Raw genomic sequence first — 17,393 nt, forward strand, 5'->3', positions numbered from 1 at the left:
TTTTGTCCTATACCAGCTACAAAAATTCTTTTTAAAATAAAATCATAATATAATGAAATTAATAGCAAGACCTGGCACACACGCAAAACTCAAATGCCGATGGGTGCTTTATCAGCGAGACCAACAAAAAATTACAATCGAAAGTTTCCACTATGTTCTTGATTCTCACGTAGAGACATTTATCAGTAAGTGACTACTATGAGCTTAATATGATAGACTGGTGTTGTTTAAATTAAAAAATTTAATGAAATATGAAAATATATGAAAAGCGTATTAAAATATTTATAAAAGCGGTCTATTTATAATAAATTGCGATTTAATATATATATATTTAAAAAAAAAATTCAAACTACCAATTTAATTACTAAATATCATCACAAAAAATCATTAACATATTTAGGAACGCAGTATATTTATAAAATATACTTATTACATATTTTTTTTAATTTAGTGTGTGTGTGGTTTTTTTTTTAATCATGGGTGGCGGATCTTTTTTTTACTTTTGGAACCACTCTAAATGAGAGGTCCACCATTAAATTGCTCTTCATGACTCTTTCTATTCGCTCAGTTGGTTGTACAGACATAAATGTTGTCGCAAGGACAAAGTGGAAAAATGTTGTTGCTACTTTGCGTACGCAGGCGTTCGAACTTGCGAGAGTCGTCGAGAGAGCAACGGCCGTCAACCGCCAATATTGGCAAAACTTTCGAGTTAATTAGACGCACCAGTCAGTTGGACGTGTAGCTTTGGTGCGAGCGGTACGAAGTTCTAAAGCAGTATCAGCAGTGAACTGTGCACATAACGTGTTCGTGGTGTTCAGTATTACCGAATAAAACTCAACGGATTTATGTCAATTGTAAATTTTTAGACATCAATTTATTCACATTTTGATCACTTTGTGAATTATAATTTATACTTACATAATTGTGAAGAATTGTCGCACATAATTCCAATTGTGTTTAGTGTTTTGTGCGTGTTTTCGTCGTGGCGTAATCTGTGGAATAGGGAGAGCGATAGTGAGAGGGTGCTTTGGGGAAGCGGTAAAAATTTTCCTTTTGCAATTTTCAAGGATATTGATAACAGTACCCTTATTGAAAAGGTAGGTCAGATTGCCGCTTCAAAAATGATAGATAAGCCAGACTGAAATAGCAAAGAATTCGTTTTATAAATATACGGAATTCGATTTTCGTAATTGAACCAGAATGGACTTGGAGACACATTTAATTGCATAATTTTGCGGATTTTTTTCGACGCCATGCGTTTCTATTGATTGACTTTCTTTATTTTCCCTTTTCAAATGTAAATCACAAACGTTGCTCCTCCACTTTTTCTTTTCGTTGTTCTGGCAGACATTTGTTAATTACATTTTATTTTCTACATCGCACCCACACATACGTACGCATGTACATATATACAGACATGTATATATACATGTACATATATATGTATATACAGAGCCCAACGTATGGAAATGTGTCGCGGTCGCCTACTTTTTTCTTTTTTTTTTTAGTTCATTTTGCCCAATATTTATGACCTTCTTATGGTTTCTCTCCCGACTGAAACGTGTTTGACAAAAACAAAACACGCGCCGATATAAAAGCTCCGGCCGGAACCCATAACAGACTACGAACTTGTTATTAAAGTTTTATTTCTATTTCCCTTACTTTTATTTGCGGCGAAAAATTTATAGCAATGATTTTTATTCTACTCGCGTGTTGAGAAATAAACAGAAATACGCTTTTCAATGTGGACAGAGGGTACAAATTTATAGTATAATGTGATCATGTGATGGCTATCAAACTGATGACGATGATTTGATTTGCGTGTCGCTGAACCGGTGTCCAGTCACATAACAAGAGTCCAATAATTTTATAATACACACCCAAATATGCAAATATTTGTATATAGTACATACATTTATACGCACAAACTACAAATACAGACTTGCTTTAATTATCTGTCTCTAGTGTTCAATAAAAGGCTCTTCTATATCAAAGTTTCTGTTTAAATCTCTTCTTTTAATTTATAGATTTATTGAATTTAGTCTTATCAGTTACGTAAAACTAAAAACCTATTGCTAGTGCAATCTACAAAATTCCAGGCCCACTTTTCAAATGACTTTGACCTTTGTGACTTACGTTCAAGATCACCGAAAACGCGTGGCGCGGCGCGGTGTAGAGTACGCATAAAATTTGCGGCTAGCATTATCACCTCTGACATCGTATACTCTTATAAAAAATCACTTGATGCATTATACACGTACATATTATTATTAAAACAAACAGATTGCTTCACAGCTATTGATACAGTTTATACGTGTACATATTTACATGAATAACTATACTTACATATAGTATTAGCTGTCGTTTCATGACGCTGAGCCGATAAAAGAAACTTGCGTGGTCTGTCAGGATACAAATTGGTAGCATAAACAAAAGCAACAGGATAATTGTCGTAATTAATATTTACCAAAAGGCGTTTATACCTATGCATTTTTGGAACTGTGGTGTGCCAGACGCCATACCATAAATAACCAATTAATTGGTGGGAATGGCCATAAAATACACGAACATATTGATAAGTAATTGGCGTGAGCAATATTTGGACAGTATACAAGTACAACAGTAAACGTATAACTTGTATAGTATAGTATGTCTTTAGGGAATTTTGAGCAATACGTAAGTATTTACTGTTCTTGCTGCAATGATAGACACTAGTCGGGCCCGTGCACTGATATGCTGAATTGAATTTTCTTTCATTTATTATTCATACTTGCATTTATGTAAATAACAATTCGCAAATTCTACAAGTATTATCGACAAAATGGCTATTTAGTATTTGTGTACAATTTGGACCTTAACAATTTAAGCTTAATTCAACCCTATATTTGCGTTTCAAATTCCAGTAAAAGTGCGAACAACTATCCAAAAGCCGGTTCTTAAGTGTGTATACTTTTCAAATTGTCGTTAAAAAGCGAAACACGTTTCAATGTACATACGAGTATATGTATTTTTAGTTTTCCATTTTTTGTTTGGCTTTGTTGTTATTGAATGTGTAAGTAAATTAAAAAAAGGCTTATATTCATCAGCCCGAAGATTATATACTCTTGGCTATTGTCTGGGGTCATTTTTATGACCACAAATGGTTTTTGGAATGAAAAAGCTGGCACATTATTTAAATGAGGGTTGAAAGTAGATTTTTTATACTCTGTACATGAAATGTACAAGAGTATATTAGGTTTGCGGGAGCTGAAAAATGTAACAGGCAGAAGGAGGCGTGGCAGACCCCACAAAGTATATATATTCTTGATCAGCATGACGAGACGAGTCGATCTAGCCCTGTCTGTCTGTCTGTCCGTCTGTCCGTCTGTCCGTCTGTCCGTCTGTCCGTCCGTATGAACACCTGGATCTCAGAGACTATAAGAGATAGAGACACCAAATTTTGCACGAAGATGCGTTATGTGTGTATTCTATACGAGTTTGTTTTATTTTTTTGATTTTCCCCCCCACTTCCCCCCTATGGGGGTTTTCCCGATTTTCCATTCGTATAATCGCCTATATCTCGGAGACTATAAGACCTAGGAACACCAAATTTTAGTCCCAGATGCCTTATGTGAATACGCAGAAAATGTATATTTTGGAATTCCCCTCCCTCCCCCCTCTACCCCGCAAATCGTAACTCCCGTAATTCTTGGAATTTCGAACTAAAATTTTGGAAATACCCCCAGTTAGTTATTATATGTCCGTATGCCAAATTTCATTATGATAGACCGATTTAACAAGAAGTTATAGCCATAAATATATTTGCTGATGCAGCGCTGCTGCAGCGCTGCTCAAGCGCTGCCCGCGGCTGTTGTTGATGTTGCTGTTTGGTTGACTGCGAAAATGCTTACACAGACACGAATTAATGCGCATAGGCATACATACACTCACACAGACGCAATTGCTATGTAAATGTGCAATTATACACCCTTTACGTGAGTTCGAATACCGAGAGAGGTAAAATCGATCAAATTTTTTTTTTTATTTTCTTAATTTTTTTTATTTTCTATAATTATTGTAAACATATGTACAGAGTATTTCAAAGTCGGGACACCCGACTTTAGCTTTTTTACTTGTTTAAATATATGTTCAACAGAATTAAAATTAGGGAAAATCATTTTTTCTCTTGGATATCATACCAACGCGCGTTTTATTTTTTTTTACAAATTTAGTAAAAGGAAGCTAAGTTACATTTCGCGCATTAAAAGATAACACCAATCACAAATCAAGGTAGTACTTATACTATATGTATTTAAACCGATTTTGGTCATTCTTGAGGGTAAAGTTCGTAAATAACTTTTAATTCCATTGGCTATTAAAATGGAAACAATGCGTTTGTTTGTCAATACGTTCAATGTTAACCAGAATCAAGGCAAGAATCGTATATTGGAAATTGACAGTTTGATTGCGTTGGAATTGAAGACATTACCTTATAATTGTAGCTTCGGCTTAAGTTGCCTGCAGAATAACAAAAATTCTGCACTTTGAAATTTTGAAATTAAAACGCTGATTTTTCGCCGACCGTATCATGAAGACTCTTATTTTCTACTACTAATATAAGTATATTTCTGTCGGTCTATGTACTTAGTATACAAAAGCTGCATTGCATATTGATAAGAAAAACCAATCCTTATTCCTACGTTCCCATGTGCTTAAGTTGATTTTGGTAGATGTGCGTGTACAAGTATATACAGACATTTTAACATAAGTAGTATGTATATACATACATACATAAATACATAAGAAGTAGTACATTTTAGCGGGCAACGGTTCGAATGATCGATCACTCAGTTTCCAAAGGTGACTTTGAGGCTTATCTCTAAGTTTTGTTGCGCGTACACTTGCCACTATCAGCTTTTATATGATTCCCGGCGATGCTTGTCAGTATAAAACTTTCAAGTTTTGTTCAAGATCCTTTTAATTGTTACAACGGCAATGTGCATTGTTTGATTAAATTTAATCAACTGAAAAATTACTGGAAACTGAAATACTTTCAGCACAATGACCTTGAAAAAAGCTCTCATTACGTGCGTTTAGCAAAAAAAAAATTCAAAGTCAAACCGGAATGTGTTTTTATTTTGATAAATGGCATTAAGGTACGAAAACTCGTTTTTCGCACGAGCAAAAAAAAAGGTGATATGCATTAGTCTCGCACGATTTGGACGACTCGAATGTCCGATATTGATCGCAATCAAAACCCATCAGATACACGAGAGATAAGAGTGACATTTGGAGACTTCATTAACTCGATTGTGAAAAGGAAAGAACAATCGTGTTTTTCATTATTTATTGACGAGCAAATGCCAATCCATTGGGCCCCCAGTAATTACTTTGACCCATCCCCCAGGGGCTTTCCGAATTTTGTGTGCTCATTCATATTTGTACAGATATATACTTATATATATTATATGTATGTTTGCCCTATGCGATGAAGTGTTAATAAAAAGCTGTTTATCTGCTGTTTATCTACATATAGACAAGTGCCAACATTTCCCTCAGCCCTCTTGGTTTTGCAGCTGTTTTCATCAACTAATCGCTTTTTGGGATTGAAACAAATGTCGAGTGCTTTTACTTATTTTTTCACGTGCACCCCACATCCGAAGTATTCTCTACTCGTAATTATGGCTCTGTTGCAAAAACAAACTGCATATGAAATGGGAAAGAGGCCTATCCAGATATTACAGAAAGGTGTGGTTAACTTTGGTAAAAAGGTGTTCCATACACACTGTGTAAAAAAATAGATTAAACAAGGAGACCATTTCCACGATAATACAACATACATTTGCAAGTAATATCATCGGAGTTAGTCTCCATTTATATGAAATGACATTTGAATATAACAAATAGACATGTGTGTTGATGAGAAATTTCTGGACAGTCCGTTGTGCCGACCACGTGAAGAGAAGAAATGGCAAGGTGATCATGGAAGTGTTAATCAAAGTATTAAAAGTAGACAACAATGTGCTCGTGTTTTTTCCCAATATTTTGTGACGTCCATTTTCAGCTTTTCCTTCAGATTTCATTTCAAGCCTGGTTTTGTTAAATCGCCAACTAAAATCAAAGTCAATAATTGAATTCGCTGACGTTTCCTTAAACTTGATTAATCATTTATATAGAGAAATTTTCCTTTATAATTAAGTCGTTTGCAATTCCCAAACAAGGCATGTGACCGATTATACATGTTAAAAATCGAGCCGATTTTTTTTTGTTTTGAATAAATTTATGAATTACCAAACAGGTTTTCATTCGACGAGCCCCCAAAACATTGAAATAAATACATTCATCCGACACTCGCACGTAATATAAAATACAATACCTAGCATTGAACTTGTCTAGATACCGACATGCAAATGAAGAAAACCATTTCACGGTCTCTGTCTGGCGGTGAGGGGCTGAGCGGACCTTGTACCCAGATTATTAGTGTCGCAAAGTCGATAATGAAAAAAAAAAAAACAGACGCAAAATAAAGTTAAAAGCACAACAACAAAATAATCGTTTAGTTTAAGACGAAAGTATGTTTTTAGGTGGCACGTGTGTTAAATCTCCAGGCAATCAAAACAAACACACCCACCCACAACAATTTAAAAAAGGCTTACCTAAATGTTTGTAAATATATATATAACTATGTATGTATGTATGTATGTATAAAAAGCAAATAAACAAACTTAAGATATGAAGAAGTCTGCTTTCGTTGGCAAGTAGGTTATTCACATCAAGTCTTATAGTACAAGGGAACCCGTTGGATTTTTGCAATATTAGTAATAACTATATTTATAATAATGAAGAAGAAGAAACTGTAACTTGCGGACACGCCCTGATCTCTAAAAAAAAAATACAGTCATAATTCTCATTTGTTCCAGGTCGAATATTTGAAGCACAATTTAAGGAGACATGTTTGTTTTCAAGTCCATTATACCCCATACAAACAGGACCTTATTGAATATTAAATGTGGCTTTCGATAGGGATTGTTTTTTTTTTTTTTTTGAATAGGTCATTTTATCTTCGCAAAACCTTGGTAATGAAACTGCAAAAATTCTTCCTAAAATTAAGTTAACTAAAAAATGTCCTACACTTTGAATTGAAAATATAATACCAAATTCAAATATTAAAGACTTTTTCCTTATATCAATTAGTCCCGCTTATATTCCTTCATTTTCTAATCTGAAAACGAACTTAAAATCAAAAAGTTTTACAGCTAGTATAAAATTGCATTTAAGCAGAGTAAGACATGATTTCTGACTAGAGGTTATCTTTGGATGTTTCTCCTATTCAATCGTTTGCATTGGTTTAAAAATTATACTTTTAGCTGAAAATATAGAATAGGCTTGTTTCTGAAACTCTACAAACAAAGAAGATAATATAATCCGTCTGTTTCCCGATTAGTCTGGTTTTCCTTCTTTGTGAAAACTAGATAAACTTGTATGCTTTGATATGAGATCCAATAATGTGTGCAAGTTTGGAAAGGGGAACAGTCTTGAATACTAAGTAAAGCATAAATACTTTCTAATAAAAGCTAATGAATCGAAACATTTTTCCTAAAGTGAACCACACACAACTTAATAATCGTTAGAATTCATGGGCAGACAGAATAAGCTGCGTGTTCATACCCAATGCGACCTTAAAATCGTTTTGGTAATGCTTTTGAAAGTAAATGCGATAACCTCAAATCGTTTAGAAATCGCGTTGTTGTCGTCGTCGCGTCGATTGCCCATTAGAAGGCAGATAAGCCGAGACTGGCGAGCGGTTCGAACTCGTATGCAATAATTCTCTATGTCTGATTGTGTAATTGCAGCGACTTCGAGGCCACAGTGCAGTTGCTTAACCCACTATGTTCATACCGGTTGCACAATCCGCGTTCAAAACGCTGCGCCATGCCCAGCCACGCGTTCGTCTCTACTTCATCAACAAGAATGCCTACTCCAGTCAGGTAAGGACTCTATGATAGCAAAGATAGCAGGCTTATATTATACAAGTATCTGAAATGATAAATAGGTCGAATACAAGCCAATTCGATCGGTGCTGGTCGCCAATCGCGGAGAGATTGCGATACGTGTGTTCCGTGCCTGCACAGAATTGGGTATCAAATCAGTGGCTGTGTACTCCGAGCAGGATAAAATGCACATGCATCGACAAAAGGCGGATGAATCGTATTTAGTCGGAAAGGGTCTGCCGCCCGTTGAGGCGTACCTAAACATTCCAGAGATTATACGTGTTTGCAAAGAGAACGACGTCGATGCAGTGCATCCAGGCTATGGTTTCCTCTCCGAGCGCAGCGATTTCGCCCAGGCGGTCATTGATGCTGGTCTGCGGTTCATTGGCCCCTCACCAACGGTGGTGCAGAACATGGGAGACAAGGTGGCTGCACGTATTGCCGCTATTGAGGCGGGCGTACCCATCGTTCCAGGCACTGACGGCCCTATAACCACCAAAGAGGAGGCCTTAGCCTTTTGCCAGAAGCATGGTCTGCCCGTGATCTTCAAGGCGGCCTATGGCGGCGGCGGTCGTGGTATGCGTGTGGTTCGCAAAATGGAGGAGGTGGGAGAGATGTTCGAGCGTGCCAGTTCCGAGGCAAAGGCCGCCTTCGGCAATGGTGCCATGTTCATAGAGAAGTTCATCGAACGACCACGCCACATTGAAGTCCAGCTGCTTGGCGATAAGGCTGGCAACGTGGTCCATCTATACGAGCGGTAAGTGAGGCAGTTATGGCACTTCAACTTGATTTAATTGTATAATAAAATTACCTACAACTATTATAGCGATTGTTCGGTGCAGCGTCGTCACCAGAAAGTGGTCGAGATCGCTCCAGCGCCTCGTCTGCCCATCGAAACGCGCGACAAGATGACTGAAGCCGCAGTCCGTTTGGCCAAACATGTCGGTTATGAAAACGCTGGCACCGTCGAGTTTCTGTGCGACGAGTCCGGCAACTTCTACTTCATTGAGGTGAACGCTAGGTGAGAGAGCTTTTGAAGGCCAAGTTGCGTTTATAACTAAGAGATATATTTTATATATAGACTGCAAGTGGAGCACACGGTTACTGAAGAGATAACTGGCATAGATTTGGTGCAATCACAGATACGCATTGCTGAGGGTATGACTCTGCCCGAGTTGGGATACACTCAAGAGAATATTCAGCCACGCGGTTATGCCATTCAGTGCCGTGTCACCACCGAAGATCCGGCCAACGACTTCCAGCCCAATACAGGCCGTTTGGAGGTGTTCCGTTCCGGTGAGGGTATGGGTATTCGTCTAGACAGCGCCTCCGCCTATGCTGGCGCCATTATATCGCCCTACTATGATTCCCTGCTAGTCAAGGTTATATCGCATGCCAGCGATCTGCAGAGCTCCGCCTCAAAAATGAATCGCGCTCTGCGTGAGTTCCGCATTCGTGGAGTTAAGACAAATATCCCTTTCCTGCTGAATGTATTGGAGAACCAGAAATTCCTGCACGGCGTGCTAGACACCTATTTCATTGATGAGCATCCGCAGCTTTTCAAGTTCCGTACCTCACAGAATCGCGCTCAAAAGCTGCTCAACTACCTCGGTGAAGTTCTGGTTAATGGGCCTCAGACTCCGCTCGCCACCACTTTGAAACCGGCTGAGGTCAGTCCTCATGTCCCAACCGTGCCCCTAGGTAAGTACTTTTGTTTGGGATTCGATGTTATGGCATGTGGTTTTACGCTTCTATGCTTTATACGTTTAACGCTTGTGTGACTACCCCCCAGTGGAGTTGCTTTTTGAAATCATTCAATATTTTTTCCGTAGCACAACGCACTTTTTTTGCTCGGGAATATAATCGATGAATTAAAGTAAAGAGGGCGCATGCTTTAATTTTTTGGTTACATCCTTTTTCTTCTTGCTTTACTTCCCTTATTTCACTTTATGGTCTTAATTACTATATTTTATATTTACTTTGTTATTAATCCAAAAATCAAAAACCAACAACTGCAAAAACAAATACCAATATCACAACAATGTCTATGCCTGTAAAACAACACCAAATTCAAATGCACGCCACGCCTCGCCATACCACATTCATAACGATACGTTCTCATGATTTCTCATAAAAACCGAAGACTTGTCGCCGGAAGCATTAGAACGTGAAGAGCGCGGTGAGGCCAAAGGTATGTTTATGTTCCTTCTCTTCTAATTTCTTTTGTCCACATTCACCTCACACTCATTACATCGGCACAAGGCAAAATGAAATATATATAGTACATCTATATATGTATACGAATTCTTATCTTCATCAACGTTCGCACTAGAATATAAATGGAAGCCACATTATGCTCTCATATGAACACATTTTGGGTTCAAAGTTTAATTGTAAACGGTTTAGTTCCGTTGAGGTGCCTGCATATGGGATTATTATATTACATTACTCTACACACATTCAAGTAGGACTATAAACAAGACATAAAATCAGGATGATAACATTAAATATTCATTATGGGTATAAGCTTAAGTTTTTCAATTTCTTATTTTATATAATACGTTTGAGTTTAAAATTTTGTAATTCATTATTTTTTTTTTTTTACACATTTTGTATGTATACATATAAGCTACAAAATTATACATAGTTCTACTTCCGGCATGTTCTGAGTTCCAAAATATTTATTTTTTTGATCTTGCCTCAGAGTTTTAATATTTAATATGCATATTATTATAAAATAGACATTCAATCGCTTCGAAGTGGTAGTTAAATTGAGTTCAGGATTAGAACAGTGCGTTAGAGGCTGAAAACCCCTTAAGAATTTCGTAAACATGACGACTGAAAAAAATCATAAAATTTGTGCACTATCTCACAAAAATAATGAAGCAAAAATGTACAAATTTAATTTTTAATTTAATCACGATAATTGTGTGAATAGAAGTATCTTAAATTGAAATCGTAATCACAATGAATTTCAAAAACACATTTACTTCTTGTTTAAAAATGAAAATTTTCCACGTTCAACAGTCCAATTTTTGAAAACTAGAAAGCATTTAAATGCAAAAAATGCAAACCAATTATGATATGATGATGAACATTTTAGTGTATATTATAAATACATTTTGTAGATACATACATAAAAAATAAGTCCTATATTATTCTAGAAAAGGGTCAAGGATTCGTACCCTGAAACGAAGCTAATTTTGTGAAATATATTTTGGAAATTCACACAGCTCTACTCATGATTCTAAATATCCGTCTTATTGACTGAAATATAAAATTTTCAAACTGAAAAATAGTGTGTACACAAATTTGTGTTATTTTAAAACGAGATTTTAGTAACAAAGTAAATTTGTTTTTAATTGAATTAACATATTAATAACTATCTTGTGAAATCCGAGAAATTGTGTGCAAATTATTTGCCTGTTTAACCAAAGCTTATGTAAGTAAAAATTGAGTAATTTAAAGAAAAATCAGCGTTTAATGCTTTAAGCCATCCGGTATATTTATTTATATAAGATTCACTTTTTTATGATTAATAATTGAATTCATCATTTTGTTGCTGGCCGCTTTATTACGTATAGTTGTGTGCCTTGTTCGTTCCGCATTACTTTTCTAACGCTCATTGTAATCTTTAAAACTTTAGTAAAACTGTTATTAACTTTTAATCATTTGATTAACACAGTAACCGAACCACCTCAGGGCCTGCGCGATATTATTGTGCGTCAGGGCCCCGAAGCCTTCGCTAAGGAGGTGCGCTCCCGAAAAAATCTAATGCTGATGGACACCACTTTCCGGGACGCTCATCAATCCCTGTTGGCAACACGCGTGCGATCCCACGATCTATTGAAGATATCACCATATGTGGCGCATAAGTTTAATAATCTGTACGCTTTGGAGAACTGGGGTGGTGCTACCTTCGATGTGGCGCTACGTTTTCTCCACGAGTGTCCGTGGGAGCGTCTGGAAGAGATGCGTAAGCGCATTCCAAACATACCATTCCAAATGCTGTTGCGTGGTGCCAATGCCGTTGGTTACACAAGCTATCCCGACAACGTGGTCTACAAATTCTGCGAACTGGCCGTGCAAACTGGCATGGACATTTTTAGGGTGTTCGACTCGCTCAACTACCTTCCAAACTTGATACTTGGCATGGAGGCAGCCGGCAAGGCCGGTGGCGTGGTCGAAGCTGCGATTTCATACACAGGCGATGTCAGTGATCCTAAGCGTACCAAATACGATCTCAAGTACTATACCAACTTGGCCGATGAACTGGTCAAGGCTGGCACTCATGTGCTCTGCATCAAGGACATGGCAGGTCTGCTGAAGCCACAGGCAGCCAAGTATGTAGACAACATTTTGCTCGCTTTCACTGTCTTGGTATGACTTCATATTTATTTCCAGGATTTTGATTTCTGCCATTCGTGAGAAGCATCCTGATGTACCCATCCACATTCACACCCATGACACGTCCGGTGCAGGTGTGGCCTCCATGCTGGCCTGCGCTGAGGCTGGTGCCGATGTTGTCGACGTTGCCGTCGATTCCATGAGCGGAATGACATCTCAGCCAAGCATGGGTGCTGTAGTGGCATCGCTCCAAGGCACCCCACTGGACACACAGCTGGACCTGCGCAATGTATCAGAATACTCAGCATACTGGGAACAGACGCGCACACTGTACGCACCCTTCGAGTGCACCACCACGATGAGATCAGGAAATGCCGATGTGTACCTGAACGAGATACCCGGCGGTCAATACACTAATTTGCAGTTCCAGGCATTCTCACTGGGATTGGGTGACTTCTTCGAGGATGTTAAGAAGGCATATCGGGAGGCCAATTTACTGCTGGGTGATATCATAAAGGTGACACCCTCATCGAAGGTGGTGGGCGATTTGGCTCAATTTATGGTACAAAACAATCTCACTGCCGACCAAGTACTGGAAAAGGCCGAGGAGCTTTCATTCCCCAAATCGGTGGTGGAATTCTTGCAGGGTTCGATTGGCATACCACATGGTGGCTTCCCCGAGCCATTGCGCTCACGGGTGCTCAAGGATATGCCACGCATTGAAGGCCGCCCCGGCGAAGGACTCGAGCCGTTGGACTTTGATAAGCTGAAGCAAGAACTGAAGGAATCTCATCCGAACATCAGCGATCGCGACGTCATGTCTGCCGCTCTATATCCTCAAGTAACCAACGATTTCTTGCACTTCCGCGAGCAATTTGGACCTGTGGATAAGCTGGACACACGCATCTTCCTCACTGGCCCCAAGGTATTTCAGCATTTCCTAGGTTCGGTCATCTCTAATCAACATTTTTGCATTACTGCAGGTTGGAGAGGAGTTCGAGGTATCGTTGGAGCGTGGCAAGACATTAAGCTTGAAGGCTATGGCCATGGCTGCTGATCTCAAGCCAAATGGCGATCGCGAGGTATTCTTCGAAATGAACGGCCAGTTGCGTACCGTTCACATCCTGGACAAGGAGGCTGTGAAGGTAAGATAGGACATGCCAGTAGAATTTCCAATGTGCACTTATTATTGAACTTTTCGCTTTACAGGAAATTCACGTTCATCCGAAAGCCAACAAGTCGAACAAGAATGAGGTTGGTGCTCCCATGCCCGGTACCGTCATTGACATACGCGTCAACGTAGGCGATAAGGTCGAGAAGGGCCAGCCCTTGGTTGTGCTCTCAGCCATGAAAATGGAGATGGTCGTACAGGCGCCACAGGCGGGCACTGTTAAGAAACTGGAAATCACGAATGGCATGAAACTGGAGGGCGATGATCTGATCATGGTCGTTGAATAAAAATATTAATATTTATATCCGTACCACTTAATCGTGCGTAGGGATTCAAATCAATGTTTTGTGTTCCTCCCTATCCCCAGTCTGTTGTATCCATATATTGTAATTTTAAGCTAAACAGTGATAGTCTAGGGAACCTTATCAAAAATGGAAATGCTCCATTATTTCGAAATGGAAATGTTTGCCAAGCGGTCGCGCATCGCCACAACTGAGCTTTTATAGAATCATTTATCAGGAAAACTATAGTTAGGTCCACATACAATATAATATGAACAGACGAACAGGTCCTTTTTCGAAAAGTTGACGCTGAATGTTGAACATTACGTTATACTTTCTATATTTAAAAATAGCGCACAAACTTTTATATAAATATTTACATTTTTCAACGATTTTCGATATTTTAAATACTACAACAAATTTGTCTGTAAATGTATGTTAAACATTTTGCGAAATTATTATTAGTTGTTATAAATGTTAATTGTGTACTCCGAAATAAATGATATTTTCAATACAAATATAAGTCTGCACTATAAATGGTATTGTGAAATTTTTGAATTGAGCACAACTCAGATCGAATGTTTTTTACCCTTACAAGAATTCAAATCATTGCGTTTATAAAGAAAATTAATTTATAATTCATATTATCTCTTCTTTTTAGAGAGCGGATTTTAAATTACATTATATATGTATCTCTCATAGCATCGATTAGTTTCACGAAGACAAGATTTGAGGCTTTCAAATGAGTAGTATTTGCAGAGGTCCGCTGCAAACACTTGTATGTGCAAAATACATTTTTCTGAGAAAAATTTCAATTAGAAATTGGTATACAAGTACTTGTAATTGGGCCAAAATATAGGAGAGGAGAAACTTACGAAATATTATTGTCGGGGAACTCTATTTTATTTAAAATATAAACCAAACAGTTTCTTTGCAATTCAGTTTATTATTTCTATTAAAGCTACATATATTCAAATACGTAATAAAATCTTATGCCAGTTACTTTAACGAAATTGGCATTAAACTGGCAGTTCCCCATAAAAAATCTGTCATTTTACTGTAAGTATAACTGGAAAACAACCCAAGGCGCAAATTGAATTAATTAATCACATGCACTTGACAATGAACTCCAAAAATGCTAGCTCCCTATTTAGTTCAGTCACTCGCTTAAAATGTCGTTGTACATAAGGCGTTAGGACCTCGATCATGTTGCCGTGATTGTAAAAGTTTGCCAAGGGATTCAGCATAGCCTTGCCTAACAGATGCTGCAGTATCAGATTCGCGACTCGTGAGTGGCGTGAATTGGTGCTCCAAGCTTTCACATGCTCTAAAAGCGTCACACGTTGATCAATATTAAGCTGGTCCACAAGGTTCTGCACAGCCGCCTCATCCCGTTTTCGAACAAAATGGCTAATGACATCATATGAGGCCTTCGGCCTACCTAGTGTCAGCGCCAAAACAAATGCTTTATGGAGTTGTTTCTGTGCGTGCAGCAATGACTGCAGCGTCTGCTCCTGTTCTAGGTTGGCTTGTCGTATATCGAGAGTCTGATTTCGGGTCGTCTCTGTGACGTCATTAAATTTAATCAGCTTGGAATCGGCGCCCCCAGTATAAAAATAGCGGTTGGTACAGGAGGACACGGCCAAAGTCCACACGCGATCGCTGTGCTCATCGATTGACTGTACGCAGGTGTTGGTCTTAATGTTCCATATCTTAAGAAGGCCGTCCGAGGCAGCGGACAAAATGAACTTGCCGTGATCTAGAAACTCGGCCCGTAATATTGTGCACTCTTGCTCCAAACGTTTGAGACAACTAAAGTTGGCTATGGACCAGATGCGGAGGCTGCAATCTGACGATGATGTGAGCACAACTTGGTCCACGGGCGAGAAACGCACACACCATACGCCACGTGTATGTCCCCGCAGCACCCCAAGCAGCGCATTGGAGTCGGCACTCCACAGTTTCGCAGTTTTGTCCTGCGAGGCAGTTGCCACAATCTTATTGTTGAGCGCATAACAGACACAGTTCACTTCCTTATCGTGGGCGTGTACTGCATATCGAAGAGTGATGATGTAAGTAGTGCGATCTTGCTGGTCACGCGATAGCTGCCACACCTTCATGCTGCCATCCTGGCAGACTGAGGCGAACCCGTTGGCGCCGTGGTGCGTAAATGCAATGCAACCAATAGTGGCTGTGTGGCAACTTTTTTGTTGGGTTACTTCAAGCAACGTGAAGTCTGTCTCATGCGACAATTTCCACAGTCGTAGGCTACAATCCTTGCCGGCTGAAATCAGCAGATTGTTCGATGCAGCCAGAGTCATAACCGTGTCTGTATGCCCGGCAATTAGTTTGCAATTCATATTGTGATTTGTGTCATAAAGCTTGAAGTGCTTGCTGTTTGTGGCTACAGCCAGATAGCGGTCGTTGTCGCCTAGAAAACACATATCTAGTATCTCATCGTTGTATCCTATCAGTTGTTTAAAAGCCTCAATTCCCGTAACTGCCTCGTCCGCCGTAAGCACGTTGTAGATTAAAATGTTCTGCTCCGTTGTTACTAAGGCCAGCTGGTCTGTTTGAATGCAGTGTAATAGGCGAGTAACCTCGAATTCCATCTGCTTTAGTAACTCTTTTATTTTCCATGTATTTGTGTCGATTTGTTGGATCTTGCCGCTTGCACTGGCCACCAGTAGTTGGCCACCGTTAGCGATGTGTGTCACGCCTTCGAGCTCTTCGTACAACGGCAAAACCTTTAATTGATGGGCTTCAAACTGCTCGTCCAATCGCCAAACGATAAGCACTTTGTCCCGGCTAACGCTCACCATTTGCTTACAATCAGCTGCCGCTGTCTGGAAGCTTAGGCCAGTTACCTGCGAGAGATGTCCACGCATTTTTCGAATCAGGTTCTTGGTCTCAAAATTCCAGCAGTAGACTGTGTTATCGGCGCCTACGGCATACAGTTCGCGTACCAAAACATTTGGATGAAATCGCAATAGCAGAGCTGGTCCAGCAAAATCTTTCAGAGCGCACAAGCAGCTGCTGTTGCCAAAATCCCAAACACGCAAGGTTGAGTCCGCTCCGCCGCTGCTGCAGATAAGCTTGCCGCATGGACTGAATTGTATTTTAACGACAGGCCCCTTGTGCTGAGCTTTCCACAGCTTTAGCATCTTGCCAGTGCTCAACTGCCATAAGCGTAGCAGACCACTGCGATGTGCAGTCACTAAATGTTCACTGGACAAGGAAAAACAATAAATTGTGTCCTCTATTCCATCAGTATCAGAGTTTTGTCTGCTGCTTTTGTTATTATCGGCGGTAGAACCACTGCCGACATTTACACCAAAGCTGTTTGTTATTGTAGATGTTTCCACATCCACCTCGTGGACGACATCACCGTTTAGACAATAAAGTCGTTCTCCATCGACGCTCCAAGCGATGTCGCCGCCAGCGTAGAAGTTTGTGTAGCGTGCTTCGGCCGCATAACTGAAATTCATTTAAAGAAGGTTAGTGGTATTTTTAATTACTAGCAGAATTCTTAACTCACTTTTTTTCACAAACATTTGCCAACATGCTTTATTGTTTATAAAACTTGCCGCGTGCGATGCTATGAACTAGAGGCAATGAGCTCGT

General features: G+C 39.3%; 2 protein-coding genes across 4 annotated transcripts; one reads left to right on the top strand and one right to left on the bottom strand.

Moving 5' to 3' along the window:
* The first annotated feature begins 736 nt into the window (after nucleotides 1-736).
* Nucleotides 737-13,920, top strand: LOC115633879 (pyruvate carboxylase, mitochondrial). Of its 3 annotated transcripts, none has more exons than XM_030531380.1 (10): nucleotides 737-854; nucleotides 7,833-7,967; nucleotides 8,033-8,727; nucleotides 8,797-8,991; nucleotides 9,052-9,671; nucleotides 10,114-10,161; nucleotides 11,656-12,313; nucleotides 12,375-13,242; nucleotides 13,301-13,462; nucleotides 13,527-13,920. In XM_030531380.1, exons 2-10 carry the CDS (start codon nucleotides 7,869-7,871, stop codon nucleotides 13,773-13,775), a joined length of 3,594 nt encoding a protein of 1,197 aa, XP_030387240.1. In that variant the 5' UTR covers nucleotides 737-854; nucleotides 7,833-7,868; the 3' UTR covers nucleotides 13,776-13,920. The 3 variants fall into 3 exon arrangements, with proteins under 3 accessions (XP_030387240.1, XP_030387243.1, XP_030387242.1); XM_030531382.1 differs by having other exon boundaries at nucleotides 785-1,097; XM_030531383.1 differs by lacking the exon at nucleotides 10,114-10,161.
* A 779-nt stretch (nucleotides 13,921-14,699) lies between these two features.
* LOC115625566 (transducin beta-like protein 3) lies at nucleotides 14,700-17,368 on the bottom strand. The gene is made up of 2 exons (XM_030520665.1): nucleotides 17,308-17,368; nucleotides 14,700-17,246 (listed from the first exon to the last, which is right to left on the bottom strand). The coding sequence occupies exons 1-2, from the start codon at nucleotides 17,331-17,333 to the stop codon at nucleotides 14,876-14,878; spliced, it is 2,397 nt and encodes a 798-aa protein (XP_030376525.1). The 5' UTR covers nucleotides 17,334-17,368; the 3' UTR covers nucleotides 14,700-14,875.
* Between the last annotated feature and the right edge of the window lie 25 nt (nucleotides 17,369-17,393).

The sequence above is a fragment of the Scaptodrosophila lebanonensis genome, unplaced genomic scaffold, assembly GCF_003285725.1.
Source record: "Scaptodrosophila lebanonensis strain 11010-0011.00,11010-0021.00 unplaced genomic scaffold, SlebRS2 tig00000001-arrow-pilon, whole genome shotgun sequence".
NCBI classification, from domain to species: Eukaryota; Metazoa; Arthropoda; class Insecta; order Diptera; family Drosophilidae; genus Scaptodrosophila; species Scaptodrosophila lebanonensis.

Excerpts from the sequence above, each read along its gene's own strand:
- LOC115633879 (XM_030531380.1), top strand. The coding sequence starts at position 7,869 with ATGTTCATACCGGTTGCACAATCCGCGTTCAAAACGCTGCGCCATGCC. Across the intron at positions 8,728-8,796 it reads GTGGTCCATCTATACGAGCG|CGATTGTTCGGTGCAGCGTC; the intron begins GTAAGTGAGGCA and ends CAACTATTATAG. Across the intron at positions 10,162-11,655 it reads AGAGCGCGGTGAGGCCAAAG|TAACCGAACCACCTCAGGGC; the intron begins GTATGTTTATGT and ends TGATTAACACAG.
- LOC115625566 (XM_030520665.1), bottom strand. The coding sequence starts at position 17,333 with ATGTTGGCAAATGTTTGTGAAAAAAA. Across the intron at positions 17,247-17,307 it reads GCAAATGTTTGTGAAAAAAA|TTATGCGGCCGAAGCACGCT; the intron begins GTGAGTTAAGAA and ends AATGAATTTCAG.